Source organism: Pseudopipra pipra, chromosome 5, assembly GCF_036250125.1.
Source record: "Pseudopipra pipra isolate bDixPip1 chromosome 5, bDixPip1.hap1, whole genome shotgun sequence".
Taxonomy (NCBI): domain Eukaryota; kingdom Metazoa; phylum Chordata; class Aves; order Passeriformes; family Pipridae; genus Pseudopipra; species Pseudopipra pipra.
Window position 1 is genome coordinate 69,573,555 of NC_087553.1, and position 26,533 is coordinate 69,600,087.

Genomic DNA, 26,533 nt, shown 5'->3' on the forward strand with positions numbered 1-26,533 from the left:
CAAGCTTTTAACTTATTTTCTGCAACCTTTCATGTTTCCTTCATCCCAAATGTAGCTGTAAAAGCCTTTGGCTCGAAAATGTGGCATGTCAGCATCTTTAACTGATCATTTGCATTTATTTCCAGGAACAAATGATGAGGAAAAAACAAGCAATGCATCTTGATGCCCGCTATGTCACAATGGTAGAAAATGCCTATTACTACTGTAATCCCCCTCCAGCTGAAAAAACTGTGAAGAAAAAGCGTCCTCCTTTGCAGGAATATATCCGTAAGCTTCTTTACAAGGATCTCTCCAAGGTCACCACAGAGAAGGTAAATCCTTTCAGAATCTTTAATAGAGTTTTTACTGAAAGTCATGCAGCAGTAACTTTGAAAGGGTTGGGGAGGGTTATAGTTTCTTCAGTTGCAAGGGATAATTTTTGTATCCCTGATGAAGATGGTTTCATTTATTTTATTGTCATGCATGGAAACTCCAACTGGGGACCTGCATCCTCTGGAGCACTAAGTGATGAACAAAGAGAGTGAGATGAAAATCTTTGTGTTGGGAGAGTAAGAGAAAAAAGGCTTTAGTTAAATAGACTGTAAGAGCAAGGAAATCATGGCACAGACTCGGACAGTTGATTAGTAGCTCAGGAGAGCAGTTGGGTTACATGCATAAGGTCTTCCATAGCAACTGCAGGTCTGAAGGATGCTTGGAAAAGGAGAATGAGGTTGTTTGCAGGTGCCTAGAGGGATTTCATCCCAGCCAGGAGAGATGGGGGGTGACAGAGGGAGCACCTTGATATTTTACCTGCTAAAATGTGAAGCTTGTCTTAAAATTTGGTTTAGGTCCTGAGGCAGATGCGCAAGCTCCCTTGGCAGGATGCAGAAGTAAAAGACTATGTTATATGCTGTATGATCAACATCTGGAATGTGAAATATAATAGTATTCACTGTGTAGCCAACCTCTTAGCAGGGTTGGTCCTTTACCAGGAAGATGTCGGAATTCATGTTGTGGATGGAGTTCTGGAGGATATTCGACTAGGAATGGAGGTAAACAACCAAGATCCCTGCTAAGCTGTACTCATTTACTTATCTTGAAAGGAAAACTAAAATAATCTTGCTTAAAGAAAGGAGTCCTTGGATTCTGGTTTTTTTTTTTTCTGATGACTTTTCTGCCTCCGTTGTTTGCTTTGTAAAAACAAAGGTTTATTTAAATTAACACCCCCCCAAAACCAAAAAAAAAAAACAAAAACAAAAACAAAAAAAAAAAAAAAAAAAAAAAAAAAAAAAACAAACAAAAAAAAAACAAAAACAAAAACCTAAACTAACAAGATCAATAGGACAGTTGTTTTGCCCCCCTTGTCATAATAAGAGCATACAATTTATTCTTTCACAGTGTAGACAGACTCATGCAACTTCAAGTAATTTTGGAAACTACTCCGTATTTTAATAGATGTTAAAATTACAAGAATTCTCTGGGTCATAAAAATTATAGATTTAAGAGGGAGTATGGACTAAATGTATTTGAACTTTATTATAAATACTAGTTGACCAGCTTTCATAACTACTTTTTAATGTTTACTTGTGTGTAATGCACTTAGTCATAAATAATCATCTTTTATTATAAAGAAATCCTATCAATTTTTCTATACCCCTTTTTTCTTTGTAAAAGGTTTGTTGGATGTGGGGTTTTTTAATGTTCTGTTGTGTCTGCAAAGTAGAGTGAATTTTCCTGTCCTTTTTTGATAAAGGTTAATCAACCAAAGTTTAACCAGCGGCGGATCAGCAGTGCCAAGTTCTTGGGGGAGCTCTACAATTACCGCATGGTGGAGTCTGCTGTGATATTTAGAACTCTCTATTCTTTCACCTCCTTTGGGGTGAACCCTGATGGCAGCCCCAGTCCACTGGACCCTCCAGAGCATCTCTTCAGAATCAGACTGGTCTGTACCATCCTCGATACCTGTGGGCAGTACTTTGACAGAGGATCCAGCAAACGAAAACTCGATTGCTTCCTTGTGTACTTCCAGGTATCCTGAATTTTATGGAGTTCTATGGAATTCTTTAGCAAGCTAATATAAGTCAATCTGGTGTATATTTTTCTCATTGTTCTCTAGCACTACAATGTTCAGAATCCTGTCTGTCTGATGGCAGTTTTATTTCCAAGTGATGTGTATGTGGAGTTACATTATACCAAAATGATCAGGAGGCTCTCAGTGCTCACACTGTGGGTTTGCTCAGCTTGGTGAAGAGAAGGTTATTTAGGTTGCTGTCCTCATCTGATAGTTCTTGTAGGGAAAGAGGCCTCCAATACTTCTCAGGCATGCATGGTGGAAGGGTCAGAGATAATGGGCACAAGCTGCAGCAAGGAAAGTTCTGACTCAATCATGTCATGAACTGGGGAGAGGATTTCATAACAAGCGTGTTTAAACACTGGAATGGGTTCCTCAGAAGATGGGGAATTTCAGCCCATGGAATTCATGCTAAAACTCTTCGCATATAATTTCTTTTTCTTTCTGCTTTTTCCTTCTAAATTATACTAAAACAAGCGTATTAAAAATTAAGGTGATAATGACTTGTATCAGACCTTCAGGATATGTTTCCTTTGCTGTATATCAGATGTAAGATTTTGTTTTGATGTATAGTCTAGTCCTATTTTTATAAACAAATTAAACTTTTCAGGGAAGAAGGTATTTTTGTTACACCTTATAATTTCAGCAAACCTTCCTTTTGACCATGTCACCTTTTAAGTAAAGTTTCTGTTCCACATACTTCATTTTCAGATGCAGTTTTTGCAGCACTTTTGCTCTCAGGTTGTACTGTTAAGTTCACTTAAGATCAGCACTTATTTTTTACAATGTCTCTGTAAGAAGTATCTGCAAACTTTTTATAAAGCAAACTGGATAAGGGACTTGAAGCTGGCTGCAGTCTTAAGACTTCTTGTGATGTTTCCCCCCTTTTCCCCAAAATATGCTGTTGGGGAATTCATTTTCTTGAAAATACATGGGGGGAGGAATTGAAAGCAGGCTGGTTGTTATGTGCTCATCTCTTTAGCAAGAGTACACTGAGCAAGGACTTTATTTTCAATGCTTTTTTGCTAAGTCTTATTTCTAACAGTACTTGTAATAGCAGAAGCATATTCTTAATGTTTGTGATATCCAGTGTTATCAATGTTCAGTGATATCAAAATATCTAACAGTTGTATAAAATAAGAAAGTAGTGATGTGAAATCTTTTGCATTTTCTGCTGTATAGACAGGGCTTTACAAACTTCAGTATTTTAACCTTCAATGGTTAAATAGTTTATAAATGTCAGTTTGCATATAATTTACTGGAATAATTTGTCTTCTAGCGGTATGTGTGGTGGAAAAAAAGTCTGGATGTTTGGACAAAAGACCACCCTTTCCCTATAGACATAGACTATATGATCAGTGATACACTGGAACTGCTGAGACCAAAGATAAAGCTCTGCAATTCTCTGGAAGAAGCTGTGAGACAGGTGCAAGACTTGGAACGAGAGTTCTTAATAAAACTAGGTAAGGAAATGTGCCCTGGATGTTAGGTATATTTGACAATTCCTGTAGTTCTTAAAATTGTCTCTTGTGTGGTGGTAATAGGTAACTATTGTTATTGTTTTATTCTCATGACAGAAATATTTCTGTAACTTCATTGTGTGTTTCTAATCACTACAGAGATCATACAGAATCTCCATAACTAAAGTAATTAAGTGTTTTAAAAAATTCAGTGTGAGTACTATTAATATAATGATATTTGGAGAGCAGAAGTGTGTGTGTATATCTTAGTTAATGGAGTCACATGGTGCAAGTGATGAGGAAGAAAATTTATGAGTTTAATCAGAAAAATGTAGGAAGCACACTTAATTTCAACCCACTTGGGAAAATATTGGTTAGTATCTAAAACTGTTATACAAAAGGTTAAAGGTTAATATGATATATCAGTTCTTACTACATATTGGATAGTACTGTGCTCATTGCTTGTTAATTGGAGTTGTTTTCTAATATCTCGTTTTTATTTGAAAAGAGGCTTGTTCATGAAAAGCTTTTATATGTAAATTTTACACTTTAGGTGTTGACTAGAGCCTTAATAGCACTTCATCTACTTGGACAAGTTCCATTTTTAAGAATAATCCTTTAATTCGTTGGGAAAAGTATGTACAATACCATGTAAAATGTTGCAACTTCTGGTTTAGGATGTCCTTATTTTTTAACATGCTGTCCATTTAATTGACATTGTATGTTAGAAGTTTGTCCTTTTTTTTACATTGGATGACTTAAATTTTGTAGAAGTGGTTCTCTAAAAAGAGATTTTTTTTTTTTCTGAATCAGAATCATGATCAATTCTTAACTATTTTCTCAGAAAACATTCTGATTGAAATTCTGTATGTGAGACTAAAGTGGGCAATGAAACACTGAAAAAAAGCTAAAACTTATTTTTCACTCCTGTGGAAATGGTATAGATAAGGGATGAATAAACATATCAGTGACACAGAGAAAGATATTTAGGGAAGGTATGTTTGACACCTTACACACAGAGTGAACTAAAATATCTTGAGGGACAGAGGTGGCAAGCAGGTCAGCAAGGAAAACTGCAAGATGAACTAAAACCACAGTGTAAGAATTGTCAGTCCTGTGTGCAAGGAGGATGAGCACACGAGAGAGCACTTCTGGAAGAGACTCTGCTTTCCCAAGGACTTCATACAGGCACCTACATCCTCAGAGGTTCAAGTGCAGGCTCAGAGCATTAGAAAAGAGTCTAAAGGTTTATTGCAGGCTGAGAAAACTGTTGTTTCAAAACTATTAATTGACAGGAAGTACTTGCAGCTAAGGCTGCAGGGGCTTGATGTCTTCTGGGTTCTGCTGCTTTAGTGATGCATCTGTAGCTTAGTGCTCATGTTTCAGTGCATGTTTCAGAAAGGTTCACATTTAGTTTGAGGATGTTTTGAAGCAGTTTGCACAGTGCAGCTTCTTGAGTGCTGTTTGCTGGGAGATTTTAAACTAAACCTTCTCTGTAATGTTTTCCTCCTTTCCTGGCAGGGAGGTTATTACCCAGTATGAGTAAGGTAACTATCTAGAAAATCTTTCATTCAGAAAGTAGAATATTATGACTCATGGGGGGTTTTAGTGTTCAGTAACGATGGGCTGTTGAAGTGATTTTCCACGTATAACCTGAATGGTTATATGTTCTGATGTTCTAAGTCTTTGTCCAAATTTCAGGAATTGTGAATGACAAAGATTCCAAAGACTCCATTACGGAAGGAGAGAATCTGGAAGAGGATGAAGAGGAGGAGGAAGGTGGAGCAGAGACAGAGGAACAATCTGGAAATGAAAGTGAAGTAAATGAGCCAGAAGAAGAGGTGAACTTAATCATTTACCTTACTTCATGTAAAAAAAGCATGAGAAATCAAGATTTTCATTGCTTGTTACTTTCTGAAGCCCTTCTAAGTCACAGAGCTAGTGGGTGAAACGTGGGCATGCACAGCCCAGTCAGTACTTGAGGATATTCCCATCCCAGTTCTGGGTATGTGGAAAACTGAGTACAGAGTTTCTGAGGCTTATTCCAGAGAATTTACAGCAGAAACTTGAACCTGACAACTTTGCTCAGGGTACGTACTGCTTCTCAATAAAAAGATGCCTTCAGTTTTTTGGCATGAAAAAAAAACACTTTAAGATTATTTTCTTTATCTGTTGTAGAGGCAAATGTATTGACTTGATGTCAGAGCAGACAGGTAGGAAAAATAACAGCTGTTCAGAGTATGCCTGTGTAATATGAATAAATAAAAGATTTATGGAGCATAGAAACCTTCCTTGTTTACTGTGCTAATAATATTTTGAATCAAAAGTGGTGGAGCCAATAAAAAAAAGACAAGTACATAGAAATTCTAACTTGTCACTATGACACAGCAAAGTTGATGTGATAATGGTGGTGTTATGAGAAAATGATTTCATCAAGGAAATAGGAAACAGGTTTTTTCCATATGCTTGGGTTGGTTAGTTTGCTAATAAGCCTTTTTCAATCTGTGTCTCTCAGTATTAAAGATCCCGAATTTTGGCTGGGTTTGTGCCTTTACCCACAGATTAGTACCATTAGAATCACAAACAGTTGTGGGGTGGGGAGGGGACCTCTGGAGATCTTTGCATTTCCCTTCTTTGAACCTGATGAGTTCTTCCCAGCCCATTCCTCCAGCTTGTGGAGTTCCCTCTGAGTGGCAGCACAACCATCTGGTGTGTTGGCCTCTGCTCCTAGATTTCTGCTGTACATTTTTGAAACTATCAGATAAAGCCCCGTGAGTTCAGACTGAACAGTAAATAAAAAACATAAACAGATTTACTAGAACTGAACTGAACAGGTTCAGATGGAGGGAGGGGAGGACAGGTGTGGAAAACGTGTGAGAGGAACCCAGGAGCAAGTGGTCCTTTTTTTTTTTTTTTTTTTCCCAAATGGTCAGCAGTTATTAATTGACTGTTTCAGGAGGGCTCTGACAATGAGGAAGAAGAAGGTGAGGAAGAAGAGGAAGAAAACACGGATTATCTTACAGACTCCAATAAGGAAAATGAAACGGATGAGGAGAATACCGTACGTATTGCAGCTGGAGAGGAGGGAACTGACCTTGGCATCTTTGGTTTTCTTTACTGAGTGTTTTTTGCCAATGCTGCTCAAAACATATCTGGGAAAACACAGCCAGAACACTCCCTGTTATTCTTTCAGATACATATTAGAGCTTATTTTCATGTTTGCAAACTTTGGTTATTACTTTCTGAAAATATTTATGCTGTCAACTTTACTACAACATGTTTTCGCAGGACTGTGCACTCTCACAGGTAGCTAGACTGGAAAATGTTGTGTAAGTGATGGTTTTGCAATGCCAGCAGTGGTAGCAAACTGATAGGATACAACAAGGTGAACTACTTACACTCCACTAGGTCTCAAAACAGAAAAGGGGACAAGCCAGGAAGTGCAAAATTCCTAAAATATGAATTTGGGATTGGCAGATTATAACATGCATCTGGTTGAGCCTGGATTGCAGTTAAATAGTAAGAAAATAATGAACATTACAGAAGAATGTGTTGGGATACTGACTTCAAACATTTTTGTTGTCATGTTGTCCTCTCCAAATACTTGAAGGGTAGTTGGTCTTGAAAATACCATCTAACTGTATGGACTTCATGGAAAAATGAGTTAAATAGGTATGTTAAGGATAGAGACTTTTCTTTGTATTGTTGCCACATCTTGAGTGTGTCCACACTCATCTGCACACGTACACACGAGTATGTCAGAATATTATGAGTGGCCAATAAATCAGGAAACACGTCTTTCAAGAAAATAATCAAGGCTGAAAACTTCTTTCTTGAACAATTTGGTTTTTAAACTTTTTATGTATGATATAGAAGCAATATTTTCCCACTTATTTCTAGACTGAATATTCACATTTTTGGAACTAATGTAATGGAAGGTTTTTTCCCATTGCAATAGGAAGTAATGATTAAAGGAGGAGGACTGAAGCATGTCCCTTGTGCAGAGGATGAGGACTTCATTCAGGCATTGGATAAAATGATGCTGGAAAACCTTCAGGTATAATAGTTACTTTCTTAACTTAATGTATAATTAACTGTAGTTGATTTTTCTTTAAAGTAAATAAGTGATTAGTGCTTAGCTTACCATACTGAAGAACATGGATGGGGTTTTTTGCTGTTATTTCCTCTTCTCTGCAGTTGGCATGTTTGGATAAGTGGCTTTTAGTAAAATAGCTGTTAATTGTATTGTTTGCCCAGTGAATATGCAACATGCTGACATATATTTTACCGAATCAATAATTACTGCAGCAGATACTGTGCAACACTTCTGACTTTATCCTAGGTTTTAATAAGTTTAATATGTTTAAAATGCAGATGCATTTAAATTTACATAGCCTTTAAACCTTTTTTTTTTTAGACACATCTGGTAAACATTTAAGTACTGAGTATACCAAGCCATGTATAATGAATATATTAATAAGATGTACCAAAAAAATCTTGAATGTAGAATGTCCATTCTTAAGTGTGTCTCATCAGATCTCTAGATTTCTTTCCATAAGAGGCTGTTATCCAAAATTCCTTTGTAATTTGAAGTATTCTGTGCCTGTAATATTTTTTTTCACAAGCAAGGAAAGCTAAAGGGAAATGTAATAAAGCCTAATAAATTTATTTATATGTTACTTGGTTCTCCTGGAAGGTTAAACCTTTTCTCAGTCATGGCAACCTGAGTGTTGCCATCCCCACTGACAGGGTCAGCATCTCAGCATTTATGGAATTGACTTTCCTTTGACAGCAACGGAGTGGGGAGTCTGTTAAAGTCCATCAGCTGGATGTTGCTATTCCTCTCCACCTCAAAAGTCAGCTCAAGAAGGGTCCCCCACTTGGAGGTGGGGAAGGAGAGTCAGAGTCTGGAGACACGATGCCATTTGTCATGTTAACACGGAAAGGCAACAAACAGCAGGTAAGAGTTTACATAAGGTAGAGATACTGTAAATAAAGAAATATAATCCTTCACTTTTTTGAAAGTCACACTCTTTAACTTTTGAAGTCACAGGATATTTTATTTCTTCATCCTTTTCTCAGAATTGGACACACACAGCTTAATTTTGATGGATAGAAAATACCACATGTAGTTGCTTGGAATTCTTGGTTGTTGGTAGACATGATGTAGAAAAATTCCATGATCAGATTATACCATTACTAATTACACTTGGTGATTACACCAGTAGGAGATTGTTATGTCTTACCTGTATTTTAAATATAGTTGTGGAAGATGAAGGTGCTGTGGTTGGTGGACTGCCAGTGAACACTGAAAGGAGTAGGAAAAAAAAAAGGAATATTCCAGAATCTTCAAGATTCTGCAGGTTTTTCTGAAAACACTTTCAGGTTCAAATCAAGATATATGGCATTTTCTAAATTCCATTTCCCAAGTAACTGCCACTTGGCTGAATTTGTTCAATTTGCAAAAAAAAAAAGTTATTGTCTCTGACGACATTTTTAGGGGACTATTTCAGAATGCACTGAGTGAGTCTCTTGGAGGAACTTAATTGGAAATGATGTTGATAAAACAAATAAACTCTTCATGCAGCCAGTCTGTGTGTTTGTCTTGGCCCTTTTCTCCAGTATATGTTTGAATTTTCCTAGCTCAGCAAATGCATCATGTGCAAATCAGTACCTCACATATTGCACATGCATTTCTCGCCAGGGTTTAGGTCTTTTAAAGAAACCTTTTCATTCTGGTTGTATAATTCAGTGATGGAAGTGAATGACACTGAGTTTATATGGAAAGCAAAAGCAAGGCATTGTTTCATTCCAAGCATCTGGGCCTTTCAAGTGTTTAGATCAATGTCATTACTTGGCTTTTACATTTGTTCCCTGAACTCTGACAGTAGTTTGACAGTTGAGGTGCATAAACCTGAACCTGTCTTTCTCTTCCCTCATATGAAAGACACTTTAAAAAAATCCATGTAGAAAGTGGTTGTTCTGTTTTCCTGGAACTTGAATGTTGTCTGCAAAGTTCTACAGAAGTTCTGAGTGGGGGATTTTTAACTGTTGTCATTGGTCTGAGAAGGGATCAAAGAGAACTCCTTTTGTAAAAAAATGGTGGTTAATATTTTCAGGTTAATTTACTAGGAGTATCTGTAGTTACAAAGAATTTTGGGATCTTCAGATTCCGTGTGAGGGGAAAATATTGCTGGTATGTGGCTTAAAAAGAAAGCAGAACTTGTTCAGGATTTTTCCCTGCTCCTCCCCCAATATTTGGTTTTGGGAGTAGGTTCTTCCTGCCAAAAGTCGTCTCAACGTTTCTAGAAATGTAGAAAACAGTTGCTTTATAGACTCCTTCAGCTCCTGAGTTAATGAAAGGCTTCTTTGTCCATGCTTCTGTATTCAGAAAAAAATGTGTCTTAGTAGTCAGTTTTAATAGAAAAATAAGCAGGAAAGAAGAGGTGGAGTTGAAAAGAAAATAATTATTCTGTCTTATGGTACTTTATTTGAAATCTGCGTGAGCAGAATGAGTGCAGAGTTTTGAAGTGATGGATGCACAGGTCACTGGTAAGGTATGGCTGTAAAGTTTCAGCTTTTTAAAAACTATCAAAAGAAGTTTGCAGCAACCTGGGGGGCTGTGAATAACTTCATCTGCAAAGTCACTGGAGTGACAAACATCACCTCCCTACACAGCAGCCTAATTTCTGCTCTGTTAGCAGTGGGTTTGGTCTCTGTGTTCTTTCTTAGTGGTACTGCTGAAACGAGAAATCTTCTTCACTGTTAGAAAGCACCTTCTGATGGGAATTGTTCATGCTGTGCTTCCTTCCAGAGGTTAATATTTGGTAGTTGAGGTCCAGTTGCCAAATACTCGGTTCACATGTCAGTGTCCAGCCAGATCTTAGTGCAGCATCGACAGCTAGTTTCTTGAAGCAACACAAGAACAACTGAGTGGTATTTACCAGCTGCAAACAACCTGAATTAATGGTCATTGCAGGCTGATGGGGACAAGGACACCATATTTTATCCTCAAAACTACTAGCAATAGAACCTGAAACCTAACATGGTTATTTGAAATTAGATAATAGCACAGTGAATTATTCATAAGCCATGAGAGAGCAAGGGGAAATAATGTTGTCATCATAAAGGATTAGAGCTGAGCTCTCTCTAATACCATTTGATTCTTTATGAAACCATCCAAAAAGTTTTATGCCAGGTAAGTGTAAACTGAAGTGAGGTTTAGACTGTAAAAAGAAAGTCACCAAGTGTCAAGAACTTTGGTTAATACTGAAGACAAAAGGTTTTCTTTTGCTTGAAAGATCTTTAGCAAGGCTCTGTAAAAGAATGATCATATTCATGGAATGGTCGAGTGTGTCCTTGAATATGAAATTCTTTATCTCGTTTATATCTTTGTCTCCTGATCTTTTTTTTAAATCTGTAATAATCTAGTCTTCTGAATAATCATTTTTGATCCTCCTTCAGTTTGCCATCTTCAGTGGAATCCTCTGTCCTGCCCCCACCTCACAGATTCTATAAGAGGTTTTTGGTGCCCCTCTTCACTGTGTGCAAATGGGAAGCATTTCAGTTGCTCAGTAATGATCACATCCTGTAGTAATTGTCATCAGTGACTTGATTTCAGGTGGCAGCTGTTTGCCTTGAGATAGTGAGTCACTGATGTTTTGATAATTACCAGGCTGTTGTTTTTCTGTATCTGTTTCTCTCATTTACAGTTCAGTTTTATTTTTTCTGCTTTAAGCATCTTGTCTGAAAACACCAATCCCATTAAGCTGATAAATCCATGGAACAGTGAAAATATAAAGGACATATTAAAATGGATGAGGAGCTTAATGGTGAAGCCAAGGAATGATTTCTATCATGAAATGCTGCTAATGGATTAGTTACTTGTGTAGTTCACATAAAGCTCATTTGCTGATATATGGGAACAGCCTGCTCAGCACTAAGTAACTAAAGCTTCCTTTGCTCTTGGAATTTCAACTCTCATTTTTATTCTTCCCCACACACCTTAATAACAAACTTGTACTTATATTCAATATAATATGCTATTACTCACAAAAAATATTGAATCTGGTTTTTCTCTTCTAAATACATCATCTAATTGGAAGGATTTAGGGAGTCACAGTACCCAGGCTTTTCTCAGGTCTTTGGAAGAGTTTGTCTTTACTGTTTCAAACAGGGTTTATTTTCAAATGCTGCATCTGAGTACTTGGAGTCTTCTCACACTCATCACTTGCCTTCTGGTAGTTGGGCACTGCTATCTGAGATACCTTGAGATTGCTTAGTAATTATTGCATTAAGTACTAACCACAGGCACTGAGGATTTTGGGTTTACTCTAAACCTTCTCAACAGAGGTTTTGATGATGTATCTTTCCATCTGCAGCTTTTGACAGTGTAAAGGAAAAGAACACTCAGGAATTTGTTTCTATTTCTGTGGAAATAGATCTCCCATGATGAGAACAAGCAGCAGGATTCAGAGCAGTTCATGAAATATTGAGTATTATTATCTTTAAATGCATTTCCCTTCTTAAAGCACAGAAATATTTATTTCTAATGGACATGCAGTTGAAGGAGGGAGTAAAATTATTATAAATATGTTCTCAGTCTTTAGCATTAAGGGTTTTCTGAGAGTTTTTGTTTCAGTTGCAGATAAGGTTAATAATCACTTCTCTGTTTGGGAACAATTGTAAAAAAGAAATAAAATCTGTGGAAATAACAACTTGGATTTTCTGAGTTTGGGGGAAAAGAAAACACCTTCTTTATACCTCTCTGAAAATCTCATCTGAATATCCAGAGAGAGGGTCCTTCTGTAGGAGTGTCAGGGTTACCTGATGTACCCTAGGGCAAATCAGATAAGGTGTTGAATGTATAGTGTGAATGAGGAAGAAAAGATTAAAATTGACACCACAGCTGTCTCCAGACTAATAAGAAGCACTGAGGAGCCAGAATTATCCATAAAAAGAAAAGTACTGGCCAAGGAATGTCAGTGGATACCTAAAATACTTGGAACATTTCATCACAAGGGATAGTAACAGGAATTCTGCTTGGGGGGCTTCATCTCTTGGGAGGGAAGAGACCTGGGGAGGGAGATGGATCTTTGTGAGCCAGCTAAGGTGTTTGCATCTCAAGACCAGTGTAATTCTCTCTTGGGCACATTGGCTGGTGTGAAGATAAGAAATAAAGCATTTAGTGGCTGTGCCTTCCTGGGGAAAGGCAGTCCCCTTTGCTCCCGTGGATACTCTGTCCAATAGCTTTTGGCCTCAGCCTTTTTTGCTTGTTTTCTGTGTCTTTGGGAGGTCTGAATGTTCTCCATTTTCTCCTGCTGCTTTATGTGAAGTAGAGCTTCAAAGCAAACCGACAAACAACACACTTTGCAGGAGAAGCTGCTGTAGAAAGTATCACAGTAACTACAGTAACTGTAATCTCTCAGTATTTTGGATGGGTTTGTGGTGTGTTTTTCCCTGATGTGTATTTAAAAGCTTGTTTTCATTTGCAGTTTAAGATCCTAAATGTGCCGATGTCTTCCCAACTGGCGGCAAACCACTGGAACCAACAGCAGGCGGAACAGGAGGAGAGGATGAGGATGAAGAAGCTCACTTTGGATATCAATGAACGGCAGGAACAAGAGGACTACCAGGGTAAGAAAATCAGCAAGGATTTAATTTTCCTTTTCAGGGCAACTTTCATGGATCTGCAGAAAATGTCATGTACGATGATCAGCAGCTGAAGTCCTGAATATTGATCTGCAGTACTTGGGGAAACCTGTATTTTGGTTTCAGTCATTCCTTGTTTACTCCCTGGTCTTTGCACCTGAAGAAGTCTTTATAGATCTTCCATGAAAGGGAGTCTTCAAGTGGGCCTCAAATTTCAGAATTTCCATTTATTTTTGGGAAAGGGCAAGAACTGAGATTGTTTCTTTAAAACTAAGATAACACAACATTAATCTGATGTTTGCTGCAAGACAATTGAGTTGAATACAAGGTGAATGAATTCTGTGCAACTTAAACTCTATTTTTAAGATATTAATTGGTATTTTAGATAGTAATAGTATTTAGACCCTTCATTAGTCTTGCTGTAATTTGCAAATACTGAGGTGACCTTCACTTGAGAAATACAAACTGTCACCTCAGCTTCATATTGTAAAAGTTCTAAGAGTCCTCAAATCCGGAGCATCAGAATATATTAAAATGAAAGTTTCGTACAAATGACATGATCTAATTTGTTTTTTGAAGATATGCAAGTCAGGCATTTTGGAACTTGGACAGTCTGAAGCAAACAGTTAATACAGCAAATCATGCAGTCCCTAAACCAGTGCATTTGATGTGCTGGGTGGTTTGGTTTGAGTTGTTTTTATTTCAGATTCAACTTCCTTTGATCTACACAGATAGTAACCAAAGCCAGACCAGTAGAACTGGTGATATTCAGCTCTTATGTTCACACTTGCATTGAACATCTCCAAAATTCTTGCTCTGTTTTTTTTTTTTTTATGAAGATGTTGCAGTCTGGAGGCAATCACAGTATAAGTAGTTAATTAGGAGGAAATCTCATTTAAGGTGTTTAGTGAAAGGTCGTTGTTCATCAAGAAATGGGAAATAACTAAATTAAAGCAGGTCTGATTGTACAAACACTATGGAATCCAGCACCACTTGCAGAACTTTGATAGTACCAGAACTAAACTTGTAATTGTAAAAGGGAGTATGTTCCAGAGTGTCTACAGAGCTCTCAAATGGTAACACAATATATTCTTAGTGTTAAACATGGTAATTAGCTTAAAACTGCTTTTCTGAGACAAGCTGCTCCTATAAAGCCCACTTATGAAAATGGAAGAGAAAGAGTAGACTCCAGAATTACACATTTAAGTGCTTTTCTCGGACTTTTTTGTGTGTTTTTTGTCATTAGATACTTCTGATACTTTTATTAGTCAAGGCATTTGGGTTTTATGCCCTGTTGTATGACTTTGTTGATATCTTTAAAATGAATCTGTTTGATCAGGGGTTTTATTGTGAGTAGTTGTGCTTCTTATCCAAAAAAGGAACACACTGATTAATTTTTGTTGGACATAATCAGACAACTGATACCAATTGATAACCAGTAATAGACAAATTTTTTTTATCATTTTCTCATGGGTTTTCTAGGTGTATAAACCATAGGAGGAAAATCAATGTAGAAGAAAAAGAGGTTTTCCACAGTTGACATCCCTTTTTAAAACAGCTGTTGGTTCATCTTATTAACCTGGGTAATATACAGAGTAAAACCAAACTAAAGAGGACCTTTTAATCAGGTTAAATTAAACAGACCAAATTACATTCCTTTTTGAATTACTTTTTATTTAGATTTTGAGCAGTTGATTGTTACTTTTGAAGAGTCACCTTGTCTGTAACAAGTAGGTACTTATCCACTGAAAGAAAGAGTTGGGTTTAAATTTCTGTTTCAAGCTTTGAAGTTACCAGAGGAGGAAGAAATCTCCATTTCTGGCAGAATGCCTGGGGGTTGTCCCAATGTTTGTACATACACTTGTGTTTTTTCATCTGCACAGGGCAGCTAAGAGCTGGAGATTCACCAGTGCACTTCAAAGTAGTATCAGATAATGATGTGATGCTTCAGCAAAGTTTATTGTATTACAAACATTATTTTAATTTAAAGAAATGATGGGAACTGGGTGGCTCTCTAGTTTAGACTGGTACTTTTCTGTGTAGGTTATTTTTTGCTTCAGTAAAACCAAAGAGGTTCAGTGCTCTGCCTTCAGCCTGGATGACACACTGTGCTTCCCTGCCATCTCTGCCTTCTGTTCCCTTCTCCAGGACTGACCTTCCCAGTTACTGACTCCTCCCAAACCCTGATACTTCCTTTCCCCAGTGCAGACATGCCTGTACTTGCTCATTCCCTGCTTCCAGCACCTGGCTGGCAGGGTACCCTCATCTGCTCGGATTTCCTTCCCGAGTCTCCTCATTGCCCCGGAGATCTCTCCTGGCACACAGGAGCGTTTGGAAGGAGCTGTTTCCTGATGTTTACAAACAGGGACTGTCAGTGTGTTCAGTGGCTTTCTTTGCCTTTGCCAGGTGTTGAACACAACACAGAGTATGAATACAAGAGCTATTGGCTGTTCACACCAATACTGGGGTTTAAATCAGTCGCAGTTCCCCAGTTAATGGAAGATGGGGTGGATAACTTACTGAGAGCTTCCCCTGCATTCCATGAGTAGTGAGAGAACCTCCTCAGAGCCTCTCGTTTTGCCTTGTGCAATTCAGGGAGAACAGTGGAAGTGTGTGTGTGGAGCAGATGATGGGTGTGTGTCTCCAATGAGATTACCAGAGATTAGAGAACCAGACAGAGCAGACTTTCAAACATAATCTGTTTAACAGCTTATTCCACTTTTCCCCTTCATTTATCCCATCTGTCTGTTTGCTGAGTAATGTAGATCCTTGCACAGGTGGACTGTCGGGAATACTTTCCATTAGGTGCACCAACATATGGGCAGGGGTTATGTGGTGGTTCCTGGGGTGTGTTTGTAATTGTATTGGCCACCTGATAACCATTAACTGAGCCTGGTAAAGAGGCATTTTTTACCGTTAAAAATTGAAATGCAATGTTAGAAATTAAGTTTTACTAAACCCCTAAATACAATACTTCTCTGGTTTAAACTGCCCAAAACTTGGCTGTCCAGGGCTAAACTGGATAGTGTGGCTGCTCTCTGCACACACCAGATTCTTCCTCCTGGTGATAAAGTGGAAAAACTCCATCCATGGGACAGCTGGTGCAATGTAGGTCAGCTGAGTCACCTTCTTCAGGTGCCTGCCTTCCCTAGGAAAGGATCCAATTATGCCAAGCTTAGACTTAAATACCTGACTTGAAATGCCTAATTTTAGGACGGGTTTCTTGCTGAGTCTTTAATTGGCAGCAGCGCTGTCCCCTTGTTACTATTTCAGGGAGGTTCGGTGTGGAAGGCCCCTCATGCCGCTGTGAGTCTTTGTCCCTGATCATCGATGGAGAAAGTGTTGGCTGATGTGTTTAGAGAGAAAAGGTCACAGGCCCTTTCTTAAGCACCTGTGATTAAACCCATTCCCGGCAGTTCCTTCTGTAGGAACACCTGGAAATGCAGGTTCATATTGCCGGGTAGTTTGGGTTTGTCAAAGCCGTCGATGCAATTTAGTAACTACTTTTAATTATCTCTTGTGGAATAACTTGAGGAGTGTTAACTCTATAACAAAGTGTAAGTAAGGTCTCTTTTACTAAATGTCAGTGAAATGTGCTTGTAAATTCCTCTGTAAAAAGATGCATAGAAAATGTACTTAACTTCCTTCTGCCTGCAATTCCAGAAATGCTGCAGTCTCTGGCACAGCGTCCGGCTCCAGCAAATACTAATCGGGAGCGGCGGCCTCGTTACCAGCATCCGAAGGGAGCACCTAATGCTGATCTAATCTTTAAAACCGGTGGGAGGTAGGACAATCTTCCTTTAAATGTGGTAATTCTGGTTCTAGGCAAGTAATTACCTTCATAATTGAAACAGATAATGATCTGTGTGGTCGAGTGGATTGGTTGTTCGTTTCCATTCTGAAGCATTCTGTTAAAAAACTGAGCAGTGTTTGGTGCTTCCAACACAGTGCTGTGAATACACAGCACTTGTGAATACACACCTCCTTGGCAGAGGTTTGGATGTGTCTGCAAATACCTCCCTGACAGAGGTTTGGAAGCCAGAGGATTATTTTTCAGTTGTGAAATGATTGGTAGAATCTGAGCCTCTTTTTGTAGGGGAAAAGATGCAAGTCTGCTTTCTTGGTGAGAGGGGGGAGAGGGTATTTTTGAGTATCTCGAAAAATTCCCATTATGCTCTTTTTGTTTGGGGAATTTGACAGCTATTCCTCTGTTTTTGATGCCCTGAATGGAAAGTAAATATAGTTAAAATGGGAGGGGGGAGGAGAACTTTCAGTTCATGGTGTGCAAGAGTGTACCAAAACCAGCATTAACACAAAAAGAATCACTCCAGATTGCCTAATAGTTGTTCTGAGGCTTTAATGTATCTCAGAGTGGCTTTTCTCACTCGGAGTAAGCTTGCAAATAAACCATTAAATTAACCCTGCAGCCCAAATTTGAATAGAGGGAGTTTCAGGTGAAACACAGACGTGCTTTCATGTTTCTCCTTTCTTTGCAAGTTCATTTTGGAGGTGGATGGATGGGAGCAGCAACTGGGAAGGGACGGTTTACCTGCTAATAGTTGTGTCTTTGTAAACTTCAGATAGGTTAATGTATGTGTTGATCCTGTGTTACAGCAGCATTGCCAACTTCATGGTACACATTTATAGTCATTTTATAGTGTCCTTATGATCACTCACTCCTCTGAGACCCCATACAGATACTGTTTGTACAAAAAAACCCCACCACCTTTTTTTTTAAAGAGATTGCAATTTAAAAGAAATGCTTTTTAGAAGTGAACCAGATATAACTCAATAAAATGAGCAGTACTTTCCATTTAGTTTTTTCATACCACTGTGGCCTAATGCTGTCCTAGAAATACAGACTGTTCAGTTACACTGAATTGCCACAATACTTGCAGGTGTCTCATAAATAACTGTGCAATCTTCTCTTCTTTGTCATCTTTCCCAAAGGCCTTGAACCTGCATGAGGAGCACACAGCAGTTATTCTTTGAATACAGCAGCCAGACCAGTAGATGTGATATTCGTAGATTTCTTTTAAATGCAGTTCTTTAGAAAACTTTTTGTTTTCAGATGTTCTGGGGAAAATATAATTCAGGACTTCACTGTGAAGTAGGTCAGACATTGTCCAGTTTGAGTAGCATTTGCCTGTTCAAATAGCTGGGCCACGTGCTTCCAATTCTGATGTAGTTTTATATTATGTAATTTGCTCTTTGTTCCTTTTAATCCATGAGCTCCTTAGAACAGAGAGCAGGAAGTTTGTTTCAGCAGGTATATTTTATTTGTTGGGTTCTGCAGTGCTCTGCCTCAGCTGAGCCATCTCAGCCCGCAGTGAGGGAATGTTACTTTTCCTAACTCCAACTGAAAGGTATTTAAGCAGAGATTTATTTACTGGAGGCTGTGGGTCCACCAGTGGCTTCCCACTGGCAGAGATAGTCATCTCCATTTTAGGGTTTCTGATTTATAGGATATATTGAAGATTGTCTTCTGCCTTTGCCTGGTGCACTGCAGTCTCTGCCCACACCACCCTCATGTTTCAGTTAAGTTACCCTGTGGATTCTGAGGACACTGGAGTATCTTGCTGGCAGCAAATAGGAACTGGGCTGTTAATTTTAGTATCTGTTTGCAGCAGGTTTCACATCCCTACATGGCAGAACCAACTCGTGTAATACAGATGTTACCACTTACATAAGTGAGCTGTGTTGTGTTGCTGCTTCTTTGTATTTGAAGACAACTGGGATGTTATTTTCTTGCAACAATAACTAAAACAATAACTAAAACTTGCTGTCCCTAAGGAGTGCAATTTTTTATTTTAAATTTCCTGAGATTAGGGATAATCTGAGCAAGTGAATTTCCTGGTTGATTCCAGTGTACAGGCTGACTGGTTCCCACAGCCAAGGTAGGGATGAGGCCTTTCTTGCATTTCAGGGAGTTAAGAGTAGAGAAATCAATTGGTTGTTTTTACCTTTGCTTTTGTGTTGCTAAACACATCCTAAGCACCGTGTTTCAAACACCTTTTAGAAAGTTAAATCCAAATCTACCTGTTGGAACAGTTGATTTCAGAAATTAAGGCAGGCTCGGGTTCTGCTTTGTTTTTGGCCTTGAAGGACTGGATCTCGTTAAGCAATTAGCTCTATATATTTAAAAAAAACCAAGAGAGAAATCTTCTGCAGTGTTCACTTTATTTGTCATCTGTTAGTGCCTTTTTTCTATATTGAAGTGAATGCAGTGAGATTTACAGGCTTTGTCAGATTTCTTATTATTTAGTATGTGCAAAAGGCTGGATCAAAAACTGGAGTGTATTGCTGTTTGTGTGGAATTGCCTCAGGTTTTGAGACCTGCTAATCGTGTAAGATAATTTACTCTGACTCCATTAAAAGTAGGGTTCCTTGCTTTGCTTCAGCAGCACGAGGAAGGCAATAATTTTCTCTCTTGCCTCCAGTTCTGTAGCATTTGTTGGGCTGTTAAACTGGTACCTTCAGGAAACACAAAATTTACTCAAGTAATTTTTTTTTGGTGATGGGTTTATCATGAAAATACACTTTTACAGTTATGAACAGACTCTCACTTCAAAAAAAGTGGATTTCCTTTGTTTGAAGAGGATTGAGATCCACTAAGTGGCTTGATTTTTAAAGTGAAATTAAAATAACCACATTATATAAAATGTATTTAAAAACATTGATTACCAAGAAAGAAAAAAATAATTACAGTGAGGAATTTGACTGTAGAGAAGCAGGACTTACCAAGGAGTTTTATCTCATTAAATCCCTCCTTATTAAAAGCAGTAACTTTAAAATTCACTGTTGCTTTGAAAGTATAGTAAAGAGGGGCCTGCCTATGTCCAGAATCCCTCTGGAGATGCAGGTGTAAGCTGGAAACTAAATGATATTCAAGTTAAGTGGTGATTTTAGGTCTCCTGTTTGCTTCTGACTCTTATTTCTCTTTAACCCATTTAATAAAGAAAAATGGAGCATAACAGTAATAACAGGATGCTGGGATTTTATTAGCTAAATATTCCCATCATATAATATTGCATTAATGCTGAAAAATCAGAGTACAGGTAATAAGGAAAAATGGGAATTTAACATGATTTCCTACTTCAGCTACTGGACAAACACATCTCATACATCACCTGTCATGCAGCTGATGCACTGACCAATACTATGTAATGAAACTTTGAATTCAGTTCTTACTGAGATGGGCCTTTTAAACACAGCTGAGAAATTCCAACCCTCCTTTTCAGCTGTTTTATGGGAGGAAAGTCCAGGGTGGGATATGGGAGCAGGGGCTTGGCTCCAAACCTGCATTTGCACATATCAGTGTGAGTCTGAGCCAGACAGAAAAGGTGGAGAGAGACCTGGTCACAGCTGTAGTTTAGAGGGGAAGGAAGGCAAAATTGTGTTTATTAGCCATATTCATTCATAAAGAGTCTGTTTTTAAAAGAGTTCTTTCAATATAAGTAAGAACAACAACAAGCAAACAAAACTCCCTGCAGTCTTGTGGCCCTCTGGAAACCAAATACCAATCCCCAAAACACCTTCCAGCTCCCAGCCCACTCTGCACACCATGGCTTTGACTTGACTTTGTCAGAGCATTTTATTTTTGATGAACAGATAACCTGTGCAAGTGATTTCATATTCTTAAGATTCTCTAACTTAACTGAGTCCAGCATTTGTGGGTTATTTGAATTTGTGATCTTCACAGTACAGAAATTTAGAACTGAGATTTGTTGGGAAATTCCATGGACACCTTGGCATTTTCTATTTCATGTTCCTGGTTTTGGTTAATGTGATTAGGGGAGAAAGAACAAAGAGCATCAAAGCTGGGATTAGTCACGAGAAGCAAAGCAGCGAGTGATGGGAGAGGAGGTGTTGGGAGAAGGAAGTTTGTGAAGGAATTTATGAAGAAATAAGGTACTGCAGAAATGCAGAGAGCCTTGGGATTGGAGGACACGAGGGGATTAGGGAGAAGTGTGAAATCTTAACTTCAAAGGTCTCTCATGTTAAGAAAAAGATGACTCTTGTGATCTTGTGATGTCAGCAACGTGCAGAAAGGGCTTGATTATTGATGTTCTCCTGGGCACTTCTCAGTTTAAACTGTGATGTCTTGCTGACTGAGCTCTCCCAAGTTCCCAGGGCAGTGAATCTGTGCTGTGATATTTGTGTCTGTTCTCACAGGTTCCATTTTCTGCTCCAGCCATGGTTTGGTCAGAGTGGTTCTGTGTGTTTCTCTACCACATGGAGTATGTGGGCAGTGCTAATGCTTAGTGGAGTGAGGAGCTGACTGTGATTTTTATACAAATTAATAACTCTGTCAGTAGCAGGAAGGGAAGTGGAAGGAGGAGAGATTGGAAAAAATTGAGTCCTTTTGTACATAGAGCTCAAGATGTTTTCAGTTACAGCTGTGTGCTAAGTCTGACCTTGCCAAAGAACAGCTTTGGATCAAGTTTACTAGTTCAGACAGAAGTGTGAAATACCTGGTTTGGGAAAAACCACTACCAAGATTTTTGGCAGCAACCCCTTTCTGTAACCACTGAAACACTGACCTGCCACCAGCGTGTCCTGGCAGCTGCTGGTTTGGGTGAGAGGCATTTGTACAAAATTAGACACGTGCAGCCACTCCCAGCTCTTCTCCTTCGCTCCTCATCAGCAGTAGAATTACTTTTTAATGGGAAATGGAGAGGTAAAAGCATGATCTTGCAATTCAATGATGTCTGAAGTTTCTTCTCAGTTGTAGCATTCTGCAAGTGAGATCTCAGGTCTACTAAAACTACCAAAATTAATTAAGGGTCCTTTCTATTGAAACCACACAGCCAGTGTTCCTGATACCCAGTGTGCCACAAAGATTTGGAATGTGACATTATTTTAACACTAAAAGGTACTTAAAACCAAATAATAGAAGCAGTTCTGCAGTGAGTTCTAGTGAGGCACTGACTCAGGACTTCCTGGCAAAAATACACAGTGTGTTTAAATAAAGCACACAAATATTGGATATCAAAGCAAAGCAGCACATACAAATACAGGATTAGTGTGAAAGCTTCATCTGGTACAAGAAATGCAGGAGTTACTGTGTCTAGTTAACATCCTTGCAATATTTTTCTTGCAAGACTTTAAGTAAAAACCAGGTTTAGGTGAAAGGACTGTTCAACAAGCACTGGAGGTTTATGCACTGGTGTAAAGAAACATGAACCGTTGTGTTTACATGGTAAAAGATCTGTGTGTCACCCTGGAGGTTTGTAAATGTTGAAGTTTTACTTGCTGTGTATTATTAATTTGTAGTCTAGAAATGAGCTGAAAACCAGCCCAGGTCCAGTAACTGGCAGTTGTTGTTAAGAGAAATAGAGGTGTCTTCTTGTGGGTAGAGATGAATGGGGGACAATGAAAGATTTTAATACAACTGCTGACTCTAAAAAGGTTCTAACTAATTATTTGCCTGTAAAAATCCCTCTGTAACATTCCTGCAGTACTTCCAGGTATTAAGAAACTGCACAGAAAGGTGAAAACTGTTTAAAATAACTTGTTTTTTAACAAATTCACAGCTCAGCTTCGATAGTTTAGCAGCTCATCCAGGAGGGTAAGATACAGGTTATCCACCTCCTTTTGGGTGATGTGGCCTTTTGAGATGTTTGTGCAGAAAACAGAAATGTGCACCTCACGTTAGAGGGTAAAGGGATGTCAGAGTGACTGGCAGGTGCTTTTGGTGGCCTCTGACTCGCAGGGTTTTGGTGCTCTCACACTGAACTGTTTCCTCTCCCCGCTCTTCCCGCAGGAGACGTTGATCCAGCAGCCGGTGTCATTTCATTAGGTCCTGTATCTCTGGTGTTGTGGAGTCCTCCAGCGATTAAACGAGAGCAGTGGACACATCTCAGCATGTCAGTCTAGAGCGTTCAGAAACCTGGGACAGGCTGGGGCCGTGGGGCAGAAAGAGCAGCCTCCCCTCTCCCTCCCCACCCCCCCAAAAAAGCTTTTTGTTATGGGAACCGCGTTGAGGGTTAATCTTCTCCTGGGAGCAGAAGTCCGAGGATGAGGAGGTGAACTTGGCCAGCTCGGTGAAGGCAGAGATCGGCCTGAAGGTCAGACGGACGACACTGGAACGGGAAAGGCCTTTGGCAGCTCCGCGTGCGGGAAAACAAAGCTCCGAACTCGCCGCGAGTTCCGTTCTCTCCAAATGGAGCACTTGGTGTTGGAAGGACGTTCTTTGGGGGCTGCAAACCTACAGTAGGAACACGTAGAGCCAACAGCAGAATCCAAAAGGAAACCCTGACGAGTGGGATAACTTATCAAACAGTCCTCAGCGAGGACGGTTTGGGTTAAGGAAGAGCCTTTTGCTGCCAGATGAGCGAGAAAGGGGGTGGGGAGGGGTGAAAACTGCAGAGCCAAGGAGGTAAAATGTCTGTTGGGGTCTAAAATAGAAAGTGAAGTTGATGAACACGGGGTGTTGACTCGTACTGCTTGGAACAGCCTGACACCAGCCTAAGGACAGGGATATAGTTGAGCCCATTGTATGTATCATTGAAAACCAAAACGTGCCAGTCAGCATAACAGGAGGATGTCAAGGAGTGGATCCAAATACCTTGTTGATCTTCATGGGTTGATAAGCCTCTGTGTCTATTGAAACCAACAAAAAAAGTTAAAAAAAAAAAAAGAGATTTAAGTCTGGAAACAAGTAGAATTTTTATTTTTTTCTAAGTAGAAATGAGGTTTCTTGGTCTGTTTCTGACAATCTGTTATTTATTAGCATAGGGTTTTGTTTGCTTTCAGGTAGAGGTAGTTCATGGAGTTAAGGAGCTCATCTGTATGTTACTACTAATTCTTTTTTCTAGCTCTTTTGAAATCCTTTTTACCACTGGTTTTGGTTTCTGCATGTAGGAAGAGACTTGTAAAGTTGTAACATTTCATACAGAAATGCCGCCCGATCTTCACCAGCTTCAGAAATCTGACCTTTGCCAATGCTGCAATAAAGTGTTGTAATTTAGAGTTGTGTCTGTCTCGTGACATTGACTTTGTTCTTTGGGAATGATGTTTGGAAGGGTTTGTGGTCTGTCCTGGGCTCTGGTTTGGACGGGAATTCCAGGTCTTTGATTCAAGTGTTGTGATGGTTTTCATATCATTTTTTTTTCACATGAAATCCATGGGTATGTTTATTAATCACATTTGTAACTCTGAGCTCCTCCAGAAATGTCTCCTACACCAGTGTGACCATATCCACTGGTCAAATCCAATTTCCACTTTCCTGCTGAACAATGCCTACAAATCCCTAATAGCAAATTAAGCATCTAATTGTGGTTCAAACTAAAGTCAACTTCCTTTTCTCAACATGCTGCTTAGTTTCAAAAGCATTTAATTTATCCAGCTTGAAGAACTGCATAAAAATAAAACATTAGCCCTGTTCTTTTTGTGTCGATCCAATGCCTTGGATGGAATTGGGATCAATGGAAATACCTTTATAAAATTATTCGCTAAAAATAGTTTGTGGTCAGCTGGGGATTTCCTTGACTTCAGACTGAAATCAAAAAACAATTCAGTGAAACCTTTTGAAGTTCAATTTTAATATTAATTATTCTCACGTCGTGCTGAATAAAACCTCGAAGACCATTGTGAGTGAAACAGGGTTGAACACACGAGGACAGACCTTTTACCAGGGCCTGTTGCAACAGGACAAAGGCTGATGGTTTAAACTAAAAGAGGGTTGATTTATATTAAATATAAGGAAGAGCAGTTTCACCTCTTGATCCACGTGCAGGTTGTTGCTGCAGGGATTGTGTGGCTCCCTCTCGTGTCATTAGAATCCTTTGTCTTCCTTTAAGGAGCGTTTAATTAAAACGATGGGGTTTGCAGCCTGGGATTAATGCAGGAATAGAGGAATAACCTATACTTTGGTCAGTGTCTGTTATCTATGGATGTTGCTGCAGGATGTTTATTTTAATTAATGAAATCACGTTTAATGTCATTGCTTCTCTTTCCCTCCAGTGCAGTGACCCTCAGGTGCACCAGGGCACTGGGGAAATCATCCCAAGTTCCGCCTGTGGCGCCGTCTGATGGGGCAGAGGATGTTCCTTGGGGAGCAATTCTCCTGGGATGCTGGTGGAAGGTGCTCTTGCCAAGAGCATTTCTGCAGCAGAGTTCCTGAGCCTGCATGGAAGGAGTTAAGTCTGGGAAAACATATGTAGGTGAAGGAGAAATTATGTCCTTGATTGCGTAAAAGATCCCAGTTATCGTTCTGTGGAAAGAATTTGGACTCGAGTCAGGCCCTGGAGTTGTGTCTTCACTGACATGAGGCTCCTCGAGCTGCCTCGCTGACAGACACAAAGTATTCAACAGTTTTTGTGCCTCAGTTTTCCATGGAAATTTCTCTTCCCACACCGCTCAAGCCCCTAAAGCTCCAGGCAGGGACTGGGGGAATTAAGTCCTTCCCATTGTAGGAGACAAGTTCTAGACCATCTGAGGAACCTGAACCATGTGTAAGTCCATGGGAAGCTGACAAGATGGCCCTGAGGGCATCCCAGAGGCTGGAGCAACTCTCCTGTGAGGAAAGCCTTGAGAGCTGGAGTGGTTCTGCCTGGAGAAGAGAAGGCTTCAGGGAGACTTGGAGCAGCCTTTCAGTACTTAGAAGGGGCTTAAAGAGAGAGACTCCTTAGCAGGGTCTGTAGTGACAGGACAAGGGGCAATGGTTTGGAACTGGAAGAGAGTAGGTTTAGGTTGGATGTAGGGAAGAAATTATTTCCTGTGAGGGTAGTGAGACGCTGGCACAGGTTGCTCAGAGAGGCTGTGGATGCCCCATCCCTGGAAGTGTTCAAGACCAGGTTGGACAGGGCTTGGAGCAACCTGGTCTGGGGATAGGTGTCCCTGCCCATGGCAGGGGATGGAATGAGATGATCTTTAAGGTCCCTTCTAACCCAAACCATTCTATGATTTATGGCACATCATTTGAAAGCCTGTTGGAGCTGAGGTGCTGTGTTAGCCCTTGCTCTGGGATGGAGCCAAGGTGGCTGGGAAGCTCCGAAACTGGAAATTGGTCCAGGAATGTCAGTACTCACATGCAACACCTTGAACCCCAGCTGGTGCTATCAGATGTCTCTCTACCTGCAGTGATGTAATGGGTCAAAAAAAGGAAAGGTAAGTCTTTTTTGTTTCTTTTCATGAATTGCTGAGTTTCCAGACTTGCTATAATTTCAACTTCCCAGGCCTTCAGTGAAAGAATTTTGTTGTGCTGCTGTTTCTGTTGTGCATAAAAATACTACATACAAGCACATCAATGCCACAGCACACACATAATGCAGATTTATGTATATTGAGGCTTAGAAAACCACCTCTGTATCGAGGACTCTGCCTGATTTCCTTACATTCTCAGCATTTTCCATTTGCCTGTTCCGGC

The 26,533-nt window shown here is 39.4% G+C and overlaps 1 protein-coding gene across 3 annotated transcripts in view; it reads left to right on the forward strand.

Moving 5' to 3' along the window:
• Nucleotides 1-24,133, forward strand: part of UPF2 (UPF2 regulator of nonsense mediated mRNA decay) — a 55,956-nt gene extending 31,823 nt beyond the window's left edge. For 2 of the 3 annotated variants that reach the window (XM_064656501.1, XM_064656502.1), the window contains exons 12-22: nucleotides 126-311; nucleotides 828-1,031; nucleotides 1,733-2,008; nucleotides 3,330-3,513; nucleotides 5,212-5,351; nucleotides 6,467-6,571; nucleotides 7,469-7,567; nucleotides 8,303-8,470; nucleotides 13,005-13,146; nucleotides 16,825-16,945; nucleotides 22,928-24,133. In XM_064656501.1, coding sequence (XP_064512571.1) covers nucleotides 126-311; nucleotides 828-1,031; nucleotides 1,733-2,008; nucleotides 3,330-3,513; nucleotides 5,212-5,351; nucleotides 6,467-6,571; nucleotides 7,469-7,567; nucleotides 8,303-8,470; nucleotides 13,005-13,146; nucleotides 16,825-16,945; nucleotides 22,928-22,937 — 1,635 coding nt within the window. In that variant the 3' untranslated portion in view covers nucleotides 22,938-24,133. Of the gene's footprint in view, nucleotides 1-125; nucleotides 312-827; nucleotides 1,032-1,732; nucleotides 2,009-3,329; nucleotides 3,514-5,211; nucleotides 5,352-6,466; nucleotides 6,572-7,468; nucleotides 7,568-8,302; nucleotides 8,471-13,004; nucleotides 13,147-16,824; nucleotides 16,950-22,927 lie in introns of those variants that run through there. The other variant, XM_064656500.1, reaches the window with a different exon arrangement.
• Nucleotides 24,134-26,533: the final 2,400 nt, after the last annotated feature.